The sequence below is a fragment of the Aedes aegypti genome, chromosome 3, assembly GCF_002204515.2.
Source record: "Aedes aegypti strain LVP_AGWG chromosome 3, AaegL5.0 Primary Assembly, whole genome shotgun sequence".
NCBI classification, from domain to species: domain Eukaryota; kingdom Metazoa; phylum Arthropoda; class Insecta; order Diptera; family Culicidae; genus Aedes; species Aedes aegypti.
The window spans coordinates 223,602,467-223,616,129 of NC_035109.1; the positions used below are offsets into that span (position 1 = coordinate 223,602,467).

General features: G+C 40.5%; 1 protein-coding gene across 1 annotated transcript in view; it reads right to left on the bottom strand.

Moving 5' to 3' along the window:
- The window catches only part of LOC5575487 (ATP-binding cassette sub-family G member 4), a 144,092-nt gene that overhangs the window by 57,480 nt on the left and 72,949 nt on the right, over positions 1-13,663 (bottom strand). The window contains exon 2 of the mRNA XM_021853659.1: positions 582-974. Within this exon, the coding sequence (XP_021709351.1) occupies positions 582-642 (61 nt within the window). The 5' untranslated portion in view covers positions 643-974. The remainder of the gene's footprint in view (positions 1-581; positions 975-13,663) is intronic.

The window sequence follows — 13,663 nt, forward strand, 5'->3', positions numbered from 1 at the left end:
AATTTTGGGAGGACACTCAGAATTTGATCTAGAATTGAATGAGTGGAGTGGACCAAAAACGATTTTTTGAACCACTCTAATAGAATATGCTTAAGAACATTTCACTTCCTCCTATTCATTGAAATTCAAACATTCAATTAAAACGGTCGCATTCTTTCTAAATTATGCAGAAAAGAAAACTCTACCTCAATAATCAATGAACTGACTTCTCTGGGTATAAGCTTATAAGATAGTAGTTAAGGTGTTCCCCTTGTTCTTAAAGTTGCGAGATGCGGACAGATCAATAATTCAATTGAAATTACAGTCAACCCTCCATAACTCGATATTGATGGGATCATCGTGTTGGGGAGGTATCGAGTTATAGGACACATAATCAGTGCAACTGGTGTTTCCAGGGATCATTTGAGTAGCCATAAAAATCAACTTTTACTATGATTCTATAACTCGATATCAAGGCAGAGAGAGTTGACTGTACAAGTAAGAGACCGGCCAGTTTTAATGACGCAAATTATCGACACAAATGCGCGGCAGGCCGGTTGTTAAGAACAACAAACCAGAATCCACCGTAGCAGTGTACTTACTGATGCTCTTCCGGACATTGACCGTGTAGACCACATCTTGAAATTCCACGTCTTTCGTCATGCTGGAGAGCGAGAGCTTCTACTGGGGAAGCGGTTCTGTTCTCGATGGTGCACTTTTTCGCTCTCGTCCAGCTCGAACAATGCACTAAGTAAGACCGGTTCTGACTGAGGACGATCTGCTTCTGTGGGTGGTTTTCACTTTGCACTTATAATAAATGTAGGTATATTCTATATCGTTGTGAACCGTGCTCTATCTGAGGCTTCTCGAGACCAACGACTGTTCGAACGCATTTGGCTTTTTTGGTAGAAAGTTTGATTGAGTAGAGTTGAGTTGAGAGATGCTAGATGTGCTCTGTTGGGTACGCTCTTGTTCAACTGCCTCCTGAAACTGATCTGCAACGATAAAAAATAATGAAAGATATATTGTTAATCAACTGCTGTGCTGGCTTTGTGGGTTGTTCATTCATTCTCAGTGGAACAACGATTATTGAGTCATTTATTCGAAGAAATTGTTCTATGCGTCAATATAGTGATTTAGTGTTTAATTCTTGCAATAGGAAAGATTAATTCTAAGTTACTTTTTAACCTCGCTGCAGTTTTATGACTTAAGATTGAAGGACCTCAGACTATCGTAACACTAGCATGTAGTTTGTTTTAGACGCATTCACCACTAGGCCGACTTTTGTCGCTTCACGTTTTAGGCGGGTGTACAGGTCTGCCACCGTTTCAAATGTTCTGCCGACAATATCCATATCATCTGCGAAGCAAACAAATTGGCTAGATCTTGTGGAATCGTACCTCGGTTATTGAACCCGGCTCTCCGCATGACATCTTCTAGCGTGATGTTGAACAGCAGGCACGAAAGTCCATCACCCTGTCGAAATCCCCGGCGGGATTCGAACGAACTGGAATGATCGCCTGAAATCTTCTCGCTACTCTGCCCACCGTCCATCATTGCTTTTATTAGTCTTGTGAGCTTACCGGAAAAGCTGTACTCGCCCATAATTTTTCATAGCTCTTCGTGGCCGATGCTATCATAAGCCGCTTTAAAATCGATGAACAGGTGTTGCGTTGGAACTTAATATTCACGGCATTTCTGGAGGATTTGCCGTACAGTGACGATTTAGTCCGTCGTCGAGCAGCCGTTGATGAAACCAGCATGATAGCTTCCCACAAACTTATTTGCTATTGGTGATAGACAACGGAAGATAATATGGGATAGCATTTTGTAGGCGGCATTTAGGATAGTGATCGCACGATAGTTTTCACATTCCAGTTTGTCGTCCTTCTTGTAGATGGGGCATATGACTCAGCCGGTGCAGACAAGCGGCCAACCTCTCCGGGCCCATTGTGATGAGTTCTGCTCCAATGTCATCCTTACCAGAGACCTTATTGTTCTTGAGCTGGATGATGGCATCCTTAACTTCCCTTAATGTGGGGACAGGTTGGTTTCTTTCATCCGCCGTGCTGACGTAGTCACTTCCTCCGCTGTCGTGACCCTATGCGCCTGTGTTCTCCGTTCCATTCAGGTGTTCACCGTAGTATTGCTTACACCTTTCAATCACTTCACGTCCGTCCGTCAAGATGCTTCCTTCCTTATCCCTACACATTTCGCACTGATCGGGATGCGTTAAGATTCTCGTAGAACTTACGCGTATGGAACGATGCAGCTTCTCCATTTCTTCACATTCCGCTATTTCCAGGCGACGCTTGTTGCCCCGGAATATGCGGGTTCCCAGTCAACATTTTGGTTGGTATAACTTTTGTTATACATCATTCTATATGAATCAATTCAATCGTATAGAATGCATGAAAAGGCTATATACCTACTAAAGTGGAGGCTATATACGTACTTGGCACGACTTTTTCAGACTTTCTTCGATCAGATATACGATGCCATAAAATTTGGATGAAAATAAAAAAAAAAAAGTTCTCAACAAGCCTCGAGAACACGGGATCTTTGGATTTGGAATCGGACACCTTACCACTGTACCATTAGGGGTTTTATATCTGAAGAGTGATTATATGCCAATATTAATGCATGTTCCATGCACAGCGACATTTGCTTTGTTGTTCTTTGAGACCCATCGTCAGCAGATACCAAGTTTGGGTGAAAATTTTTGCTAAGTTATTGCGATTTCATATGATGCTTTCTAGATTGATATATGATCTGTCAGTTTATACAACTTCACGCGATTCTAAGTTGCACTATATACGACATGTTTTGCTGTCAACATAGATTGTCGTTTATTAATCGCATTGGGGATTTATATACAACTTGTGTTGACATTGATAACGCCTTATTTGGCATGTTGTGCGATTTTGATTTTTGACGCACGAATATGTGATTTTGGATGCACATTCTTATACGATACGTGGTTCACTGGGTTTGCTGCTTTCCTTTTATATCGCTCCACGTTTTGTCGCGTTCCTTGCTGCAGCATTGCAGCCCGCGCTGCATCCTTCTCCTCCAAAACCTGCCTGCATTCTTCGTCGAACCAATCGTTACATGTCCCCCTTTCCACGTACCCGACGATGCTCTCAGCTGCTTTGTTGAGCTTTTATGTTGCTCCAGCAGACCTCAAGAACGGCTTCGTTAAGCTCGCCCTCTTCCGGCGTATAATGTGGCGACGTTCGGTTGGGCCATTCACGCTAGGATATACCGAGGCGGCGTCGATACCGTACATTGTTAATGACTATCACTAGATAGTGATCAGAGTTAACGTTAGTGCCTCGATAGGTTCTGACCTTGATTATATCGGAGAAGTGCCGTCTATCGATCGAAACGTGGTCGATTTGTGATTCCGTCTGCTGCGGTGATCTCCAGGTGTATTGATACGGAAGGCTATGCTGAAAGTAGGTGCTACGAATGGCCATGTTCTTGGAGGCGGCAAACTCAATCAGTCGTAGGCCGTTCTCGTTCGTCAGCCGGTGGGCGATGAACTTTCCAATCGTCGGTCAGGTCAGGTTAAGAAAGGCTCTGGAGCGAAGATTCCTGGATGAAGCGTATATCTCGAATTCGTACAATAATGCGGGAGCATCTAATTCTCCTAACAAGGATTTAGCTGCAAATACTGCTTGGTTGATAGCTCTTCTCTTCTGTAGAGAGTCAAGGCTCAAAAGCTGATATCGGTCTTCATAAGGTGGCAAATCAACAGGATCGTCCCAGGGTAGCGAGCGTAGAGCATAGTGATTGAATCTTCTCTGGATGGCCTCAATTTGAGTAATCCAGATAATTTGACAGGGACTCCAAACTACATCACTAAATTATAATATCGACCGGACGAGGGAGCAATATAGAGCTTTCAAACACAATGGGTTATGAAATTCGCTAGCAATCTTAAAAATGAATCCCAGCTGCCTATTTTCTTTAGCGTTGATGTCCGAGTAGTGAATGTTGAAAGTCAAAGCTGTGTCGAGATGGAGTCCTAAATCACGAACGTTATCAACGTGAAGATACTGTCTAAAGCAACCATGGCCCGAAAGGACCTGTGTCAGGTGGAATGTTAATTCCCCATGGCGCCTATTGACCCAGATATCCAACCTCGGAATCAACCTGTGAGTCCACACTCCCTTGGTGGAACTGTCCCACGCACTCTGCCATTTGACCATGGAGGCCAGTCTGGCAGTCCGGCGTATGCCTCTTGTGCCGCGCCTTTCGAAGCACTCTATGTCTTCCATGATAAGGATACCAATAGGCACCATACCGGTGATGACGCAGAGTGCATCGTGTGACACGGTACGGTACGCGCTCGCAACCCTCAGGCACATTAGCCTATAAGTACTCTCTAGCTTGCTACGGTAGCTATCGGTACTCAAAGCCGTGCCCCAACCGAGCCACCATACCTCAGTATGGACGAGGCGACACTGGCCAGAAGCTTACGCTTACTGGCGTACACCGCAGAGCTATTGGACATCATCCGGGACAGTGCCACAATAGCTGTGGAGGCTCTCTTGCAGGCATAATCGACATGACTACCGAAGGTAAGCTTATCGTCGATCATCACCCCCAAGTATTTGACGGAGCGCTTCGAAGTGATTGTGCAGTCGCCTACACTGATCACCGCTTGCTGCACCGACTTTTGGTTGTTGACAACAACAGCCTCAGTTTTGTGGTGAGCCAATTCCAGTTTCCTGGAGCTCATCCACTCCTCCACAATTGCGATCGAGTGGGCTGCAGTCAATTCCACTTCTTCGATCGATTCGCCGTAGACCTCCAGCGTAATATCGTCGGCAAAGCCAACGATGACCACACCCGCCGGAAATTTTAATCTCAACACCTCGTCGTCCATGACACCGGACCCAGGATGGAACCTTGCGGGACTCCTGAGGTTATGTGAAAGCACTTCCGACCCACCTCTGGTCATAGAATAATACCCGATTCTGGAAGTAACTTCCGAGAATCTTGTACAGGTACTCGGGTATCCCCAGACGCAGGAGCGCATCAGCAATAGCCGCCCAACTGGCACTATTAAATGCGTTCCTTACATCCAGAGTCACTACTGCGCAGTAGCGAATACCCCTCCTCTTACGCTGGAGTGCTATCTCAGCGGTTTTCTTAACCGTCAGAATAGCGTCTACGGTGGACCTCCCTTTCCGGAAGCCGAACTGGTTGCTTGAGAGACCATTTACACCCTTGGTGTACCTCAACAGTCTGTTGAGGAAGATCTTCTCGAGCACCTTCCCCACCGTGTCAAACAAGCATATTGGTCTATACGCTGACGGGTCACCGGGTGGTTTCCCCACATTTGGCAATAGTACCAGGTTCAGCCTCTTCTACATATCTGGAAATACTCCCTCGTCCAGGCATATCTGCATAGCAGATCTAAACATACCGGGAGCCTCCAAGATTGCGACTTTGAGGGCCAGGTTCGGAACTCTGTCCGGACCTGGTGCCTTCCCCAAGCTTAGGGATTTTGCAATCCCTACAAGTTCCTCATCGGTTACTCTATCCTCATCGCCAGCCCCAATCCCCGGCTGTCCTACAATGGTATAGTTACCTCTAAACGTTGATCCGGTCCAGCACACCTCCTGCAGCGCTATGATGCCGAGCCTGCGGATCTTCAGTATATCGGAGAGTATGCGTGTGCTTCTCACAAAGTTGAGAGATTTGCAGTTCCACGTACCGAGTTTCCAATCGCTAATCCATTTCCGTCGCTGTGGTCTTTTTCGATTGTTCAGGTCCATATTCTCTCGTTGTCATTCCTGTGCTGATGTATTTTTACGGCCGACTTGCAGGGCCTGATATCAACCCCCTAGATTTCCGGAGGACCATGGCCCCTAAATGTTCGGAGGGCCACAGTACATAGTTTAGCTTAGAGTCCTTCTCTGGTACTCGGACGACAATCAGCCGCCCCTGACATGGGGAACACTGTTGTTTTTTTTTTTGACAATATTTGAATTCCTAAGGATAACACATCAAAAAGTTGTAAAATAGTGATCAATTTGCCTCCGGATTAGGGTATTCATAGAAAATTTCTGGCACATTTTCTGACTAAATCCTTGGCAATTCGCACCAGTTATCTGACGAACTACCCGAAAAATGTTTGGCGGAATTGAAGAAATTTCAAAATTTTCACTGTTTTCATTCAAATTATTGGCGAAATATTCTTGAACTTATCAGCAAAATGTTTAATAAGACTTCCGACTGATGTTAGTAGTTGTGACCCTTAAGAGATTTGTGCATCAGACGAGTATCTGATAAGGTTTTTGAAAAATTCTTGTCAAATTTTTGAACGAAAAAGCTTGTTGAGGTCATGTTTGGTTGATACCTGCGTTTGAAAAATCTCTTGGTGAGAATTTTGCGGACTCTGGGTAAACCGGACATCTGTAGAAATTTTTCAAACATATTTTGAGATGATTCTCGGAGAGCTCTTCCTCGTACTACTGGGAATATTTATGAAAAATCACTGGTTTTTCTTCTACTCGACTTTAGTAACAATTCGCAAGATCTTTTTTTAAATTTCCCTGTCGCACTCTTGAAAAGATGTCTGATAGACTCTTGGCAAGACTTTAAGTGGAATAATGGTGGTAGTTACAGTCCTGGCTTTGGGTATATCTTTCGATTCACAATGAGATCATTAGAAAGTTAGAAGTACGTTGAGCCGAAGTACTTTAGGCCGAAGAATGTAAGGCCAAACCTGCCTTGATAGTCATTGGCAAGCTCATTTTCAAACTTCAAAATAAGTATCTTGCAGTTTGAAAATAAATTGCTCCATATTTCGTGTGTAGTATCTGTGCCTCCCTCCCAGGGTAGGGCCACCTTAGGCTCTATAATGGAATGTCTTCGACTAATGCAAGGAATTGCACCACAAAAACGCCTCAAGTTATTCCTCGTACTTACTCCTCGAAGATTCTAAATAGCAAATTAAATGAAGATTGGTTCTCGTTCTTATTTCAATACTTTCCTTCATTCAAACATTATCTATTCATTAGAGCATATATGTTTTAAGTGAATTTCTGGGTACGGAGTACTCACAACTCTGTTATTCTTTATATTCAAATGAGATGCTCTTTCTTGTTATGTTGCAATGTATAACGTGCGGTTCATGTTTTAAAAACATTTGTCTCTTTTCAAATGTATGCTGTTCTTTAAATTTGTTTTGTTACAGTGATTATTGGTCTAAAAATGCCTTTCTTCTTTTTTAGCTCCTTGGACCTAATGACCTGTTTGGCCTAATTATCCGTTCGGCCTAACGTACTTCAGCATAAAATACTAACATATTTCGGCCTAATGACCCAGCACCCACTGAATGCTTTATGAACTTCCAAGAGACTCATAGATCCATAAAGGTTGGAAACCTCTGGATTAAAGTGACGATTATGGTCTGCAAAATTGTGTGAAGATTTCAGGCTAACTTTCCAGTTCGGTCCCACCGAGTACTTCGACAAGGTAATGGACTACCGTGTCTTTTGTCAGTATCGTGCTAGAGGATATTACGTGGAGAGCCGGATTGAACTGCCAGGTTTTCGATTTTCAGCAAAAGTGTTTGCTTTGCTGGTGATATGGACATTTTGGCCCGAATATTTGAAAAGATTGCAGACCTGTTCATCCAACTGACGAGTGAGGCAACAAAAGGTGGACCAGTGGTTGATAAGTCAAAGACATAGTATATGCTAGTGGGTGAAGCCGAAATGACGGCTGAGGATTTGAGGCAGTTTCCTTTTGAAACCAAGCTGAGAGATTCCGAGAACAATACGATTCCTATAGTAGTCACGTCCCACTGAGAGTCAGCCTTCACCCAAATGATGAGGGATAATCACCTTTTATTCCTAGGTGTGCAAAATATAAGCACGTTTTGTGATACGGCCATTCAAGGCCTCAGTTTAATTTATTTCATCTCTTACTATCGTTCCCAGCTTCCCGATTCATAGTAAGTAACCTCCAGATTGTACTAATGACTGTCTCGCCAATCGAATCACTACTGAATATTTCAAACAATTGCCACTTTGTCCCCCTGCTAGTCACACGCTTCGTATTGTTACGGAAATCACATACATCCGTACGTTACGGGATTACTGAATAGCTATTAGTTTACACGTGGCCTATCCACTACTAATGAAGCTGCTTTCATCGATGATTGCACCGCAGCTGAAGTGATGTCAAAAAGTTAATTACTCCATTTGGCTTATACGTCCTAACAAACAATTATTTTCACCCGACAGAATGGACAAACAACAAACCTCATCAAGATCGCGTAGCGTTCCTACCCGCGTATAAGTATAGAGCTTTCGCGTGGTTAGCAAGTTCAAGATCAAGATCACTCAACCTGATGGATCGGTTAAGCTCTGTGCGCGGGGTTAATACGTTGCTGAAGCATGCAATCAATACGGTTGGAATAAATGCTATAGCTGACCCAGAGGGCTTGATGAAGCCGCCGCCGTCATCGATGGCGGTGGAAAGCATTAACGGTCCATTTCACACGTTTTCTTTGTGTATTTTATGCCGTAGTTATTTTTTTTTGTTGATGTGTTGTGGCGGTATGTATCGTATATTTTATGCTTTTCGATTATCAAGTTTACCCCGATTTATGGCTAGAACTGTTTAATGGGCAAATAATTGCATGATTATCTGTTTTATGATGTTGATATGTTAATAGTTTTACATATATAGCGAAAGATAGGACAAAGTCAACATTGAAATTATTCATAGGATCAAAATTGTCCGTGCTGCCACTCGAACTTTAAGATGAGAATGAAACGTAGCCAAACCTCAAATTTCCAAAAGCACAAATCCAGAAAACCAGATAACAAATCAAACTGAAAACTCAATGGGTTGGTCACTCACTGGAGGTGACCAATTGATCAAACTTTCAGCTTGGTTGGTTATCTGGTTTTCTAGATGTGTGCTCTTGAAAATGTGAGGTTTGGCTTTGATCCATCTTCACCTTAAGTGATCACATTCCTTTTTTTTTATTTAATTCCTTTATAAGTATCCTTTCAAATTTTACATTCATATGTGCTGATTTCACAGCTTTGGTGTATTTGGCATTTGTATTTGTAATATGTACAAACAATATTGTAGAATATATCACGTTCATGTTCAAACCTGATTTTAAAGTAATACAAGTTAAATATCAAAATTTAACAGTGAAAAAGAAGTCATAAATATCAATTATGTTTAGCAAAGTTGTTCTAAATAAAAAGATCTAAAATTTTGCCAAAGTGATGAACGCCCTACAAAATTATTTTTTTGCCATTACGTTGCATATAAGCCTACTTTATATCAAGGAAATGAATCACATAACGGCCTACTTTTCCTGACAACAAAAACAGAACTGAAAAGTGCTACTTTTCATCACTCACCCAGTGTTTACGAAGTAGAGTAAATTCCAAAATGTGCGAAGCCTAACTCCACGTCTCTTCACAGTTCGTGCAGGCAGGTTGACACACACTGAGGCAAAAATCTCGCATGATTTTCATAAGATCACACTAATGAACGCGTTTTTTATTATTTTTTTGTTGGTTCATAAGACACTTGCGTATTTCATTCGACGAGATTGAGATTCACAAGACAAGTGTAATTTTTTCATAACAATCAATTGTCAATGTCATAAGAACGCTTATGAACCCCATTGCTCATCATTGTGAAGAACCACGTGAGGCAAATTTTCTCGGTACAGCCATTTCACTATCATAAATTCAATATGGCTTCCGAAATGGACGTGTTTGCTGATTTGTCACTGGCTGACCCCGTTTCTAATGCATCAAAGGGTAAATAACTTTTCTCAATAATGTTTCGCTGCTATAATATACTTCTTCACGTTCAAAATAGGTTAGCCAACTAGAGAAAATCGAAGTTGGTTAACCTATTTTTCAACGCGGATTATTATTATTCATTCATTGAAATTTACAATCTAAAGCTCAAATTACGCAAGACAGTCTTATGGAACCAAGAATGGATCAGAACGTAATTCATAAGACTATCTATGGATTTTGTTATCAAGTCAATGCTGGTTCATAAGATCATCTTACGAAATTCCTTCGAGGTGTATTATGGAAACAACATCTGCCGAAAACCATACGATGGTCTTATGAATTTCAAAAATTTTTCTTGTGTCGTAATTCCATAAGCAAATCTTATGACAATCTTACGTTTGCTTTCCTCAGTGCACGAGGAATAATTTAAATAATTCAAAAATTGCATCCGGCGTCTTACCTGGTCCATCGTTGAAATCAGATCAATAGAATATGGATTGAAGCGTGAAAATTCCTGATTGTCATACGCAAGATCAGGTTGCTGTGTCACAGCCTACCTGATTCAAAACAACTGAGACTATGCATCGCATGGAGGGCCATGTGGATACTCTTGAAATATGTTTGTGCTGATAGAAATAATTCAATTAAATGGCATTTTCGTAATAGCAAAAAATGTTGTATGCAACTCGTTGCAAAACTCGATTTTTTCAGCACTCGTTGTATTTATCCAACTCGGCAAGCCTCGTTCGATAAATGTACAACTCGTGCTGGAAAAATCATCATTTTGCAACTTGTTGCTTAAATAACTATTTCATTATTATCTGGGATGCAATTTCAAAACGATGTCTCGAAGACACCGATAAGCTAAAACGCTTCTGAGAGGTTTTGACGGTCTATTCAGAGTTGCGCTAATGACTCCCAATAGTCATCTACAGATTTTAACATGCTTATTCTATTTTACTCTTCAGCTACTTAGCCTACACGAAACAAATTGCATCTGCAAGGGCGAGAAAAGACCTAGAAAGCACATTTTGAACTTTCCTTTCTCACGCGTATGCATGAATTTCAATGGGAAACACCAAGCCACGTGCATATTGAAATGCATCGACGCTCCGTCGAAAGTTGGTCAACAATACATTGTCCTTGAAACTATCACTTCTCAGATTTTATTGGTAGAGTCGAAAAAGCCCCAGACCAAAACCGGTTCCATTTTTGTAGACCGGAATTCTCACGTCCACATATGATTAAATGCAAGAACGGTTTTAGATGCTTAGACTTAGTTGAAATGTTAGACATTTCCAAAAATATCTCCGATTCAAAAACATCTGACATTTTATTAGCTTTCCGGATTCTTAAATCAGTATGCTTCAATATGGAAGTAATTTTGCCAAACGGGTTATAACTCTCCGATTATAACCATATGCGATCGCTCACAACTGCACTGGACCAAACTGCATATTGACTGCGTGCACAGTGTTTCATTCCGTCGATTTCGTGTGCTTTTTGAATAGTGCCTAATCCGTTAATTTAAACCATATCAAGGGCAGACAGGAATATCAGAATCATTTCTCAAATCGAACAAATTTTGATCTCATATCTTCATGTGATCTTGGAAATATGTTCGAAAATTAAAAAGATCGCACTGCGTAGGCTCGATATCTGAAAATATGAAGGGCAGGTGTACCGATTGAAGGTGCAATATTTTAACAGTATGTTAAAATAGCTAAGCGGATCTTAAATAACCTACTCTACTATGAAGTCAGCAGCTACTGCTAGTGTACATTTTCGAACATATGATTAAAGAACCCTGGTAGTTGAGCACAAAACTAGAAGATTGCACCTTACCGAACCGTCTTGTCATGGAAGTACCGTAATCCGGGGGCAAATTGATCACTATTTACAACTTTTTGTTGTGTTGTCCTTCGGAATTCAAATTTTGTCAAAAAAATTTCGACAAAATCAGTGCTCCATCGATCTTTATCAGTTAACGTACCGTAAAATCGGGTGTAATTGATCAGTAGGGTGAAATTGATCATCGTATCACACGATTCTATTTATTCGTAATGGAGCACAAATATCGATGTAAGTTGCAGTAAATGAACGTTGCTTGTCGTTAATATTGTCGAATTGTGTGTTGTGAAGTTTTTTGTGTTAAACAATGTTTATTACTATGAAAATAACGTAAAATTCCAAAATCATGCACGGTGCAGTATTGACAAACACCTATGAACTTCTATTAATAGGCAAGGATTTGAACATGGTATAAACCTGAAAGTTTGTGAGGATGCTTGAGATATATCCCCAAACCAGATTTCATCACCAAAACTCGTACCAATTTGCTCATATGGTTGAAATAATTGAATTTCTGTTAGATATCATTGAATTCCTTAGGAAATTGCATACATTTAGGCGTTTTCCGCGTTATTCTTGAAATTTAACTATTCGTTATTTATATAAATATTACATTTTTAAGAATTTCACAAGCATATTCGGATTCAGGGAGCTCAAATTTATCATATAGAGTTACTTTGGAAACTAACAATAATGGTATTGACAAGTGATCAATTTCACCCCGAAATGAGTTCCTCTGATTTTTTATTTTAGAGGTATTTGATAACACTAAAATGACATTTGTTAGAAAATTTCAGTACATAAGTCGATGAGGCTCACCTTCGTACTTGTTTTCCTGCATTTAGTTGTTTGGCATTGTTAACATTATAGAAAACAGAATAGAAGAACTGCGAAAAATGATCAATTTCACCCGAAATTACGGTAATCGACTTTTCATGAAATAATACTTAACATATCATAAAAAAGTTAAATGACACACTGGGGCGGAATTGATCATCATATGACAAAGCAGGTTGGAGAATAAAAAATTTCCCTATCTACTAAATTTGGGTCCCCTGAATCTGAAAATTATGTAAAAATTCTTACAACTCGAGTATTTGATCTTTTTTTTTTTGCAAAATTAAACTTTGAGAATCTGCCTTTTAAGCCTAAATGTGGGCAATTTCCTTTAAATTAAGCACATTATTTGAGAATAAATGGTTTTATGAGCAAAAATATGTACAGTCACCCCACAGTTATGGATCAACTAAGGGACATTTTTCAGAACAAAATATGATTAAAAAATATGGTGACGCTGTACAAAACAAAATTATCTCTCTTACACCGCAGACTATAGTTGTTTTTGAGAATACACCTCAAAATACCCGGTTATTTTCGAAAAAGGGTCAATTTCGATAGAAATTCAAAATAATGTCCACCCCACAGATGTGGATCAGTGGGAGAAGACGATCCTTATTATGGATCAAATCGACTCATATTATGGATCAAAACACTATAACAGCAATTTATCTGCGAGGTAAACGAATGGTGTGCTAGTGAAAGCACACGTTTTGGCGTTTGTTTCGGAATCGTCTTTTCATTGATTCATAACTGTGATATGGTTTTCAATACCCCACAGTTATGGATCAGTGCTTGTGGCAATACGGATTACATATTATTTCCTACGGACGAAAAAACTGTACATAAGCACATTATATTTGATAGCGATGCTGTACAGATTTATGGTTCACTTAGGTAAAATGTGTTCTGCGTAATTGCAACTCTATTTGATGAGATAGTTCCGTTTTAATCAAACTCTGATCCATATCTGTGTGCTATCCATAACTGTGGTGACTGTACTTAAGGGACGAATGACCTTCGGGTTAAAGTCCCTCACAAACAACAACAACAACAGGTGACTGTACTTGTTATGCTGTTCGATATTAAAAATGAGTTCAGTAGTTCATACTCAAGCTTACACAACATTTCAAACACATTTTGATAATGATAAAAAAAACATTTTTTTTTGTAATTTTGGTTTTTTCTTTATTATT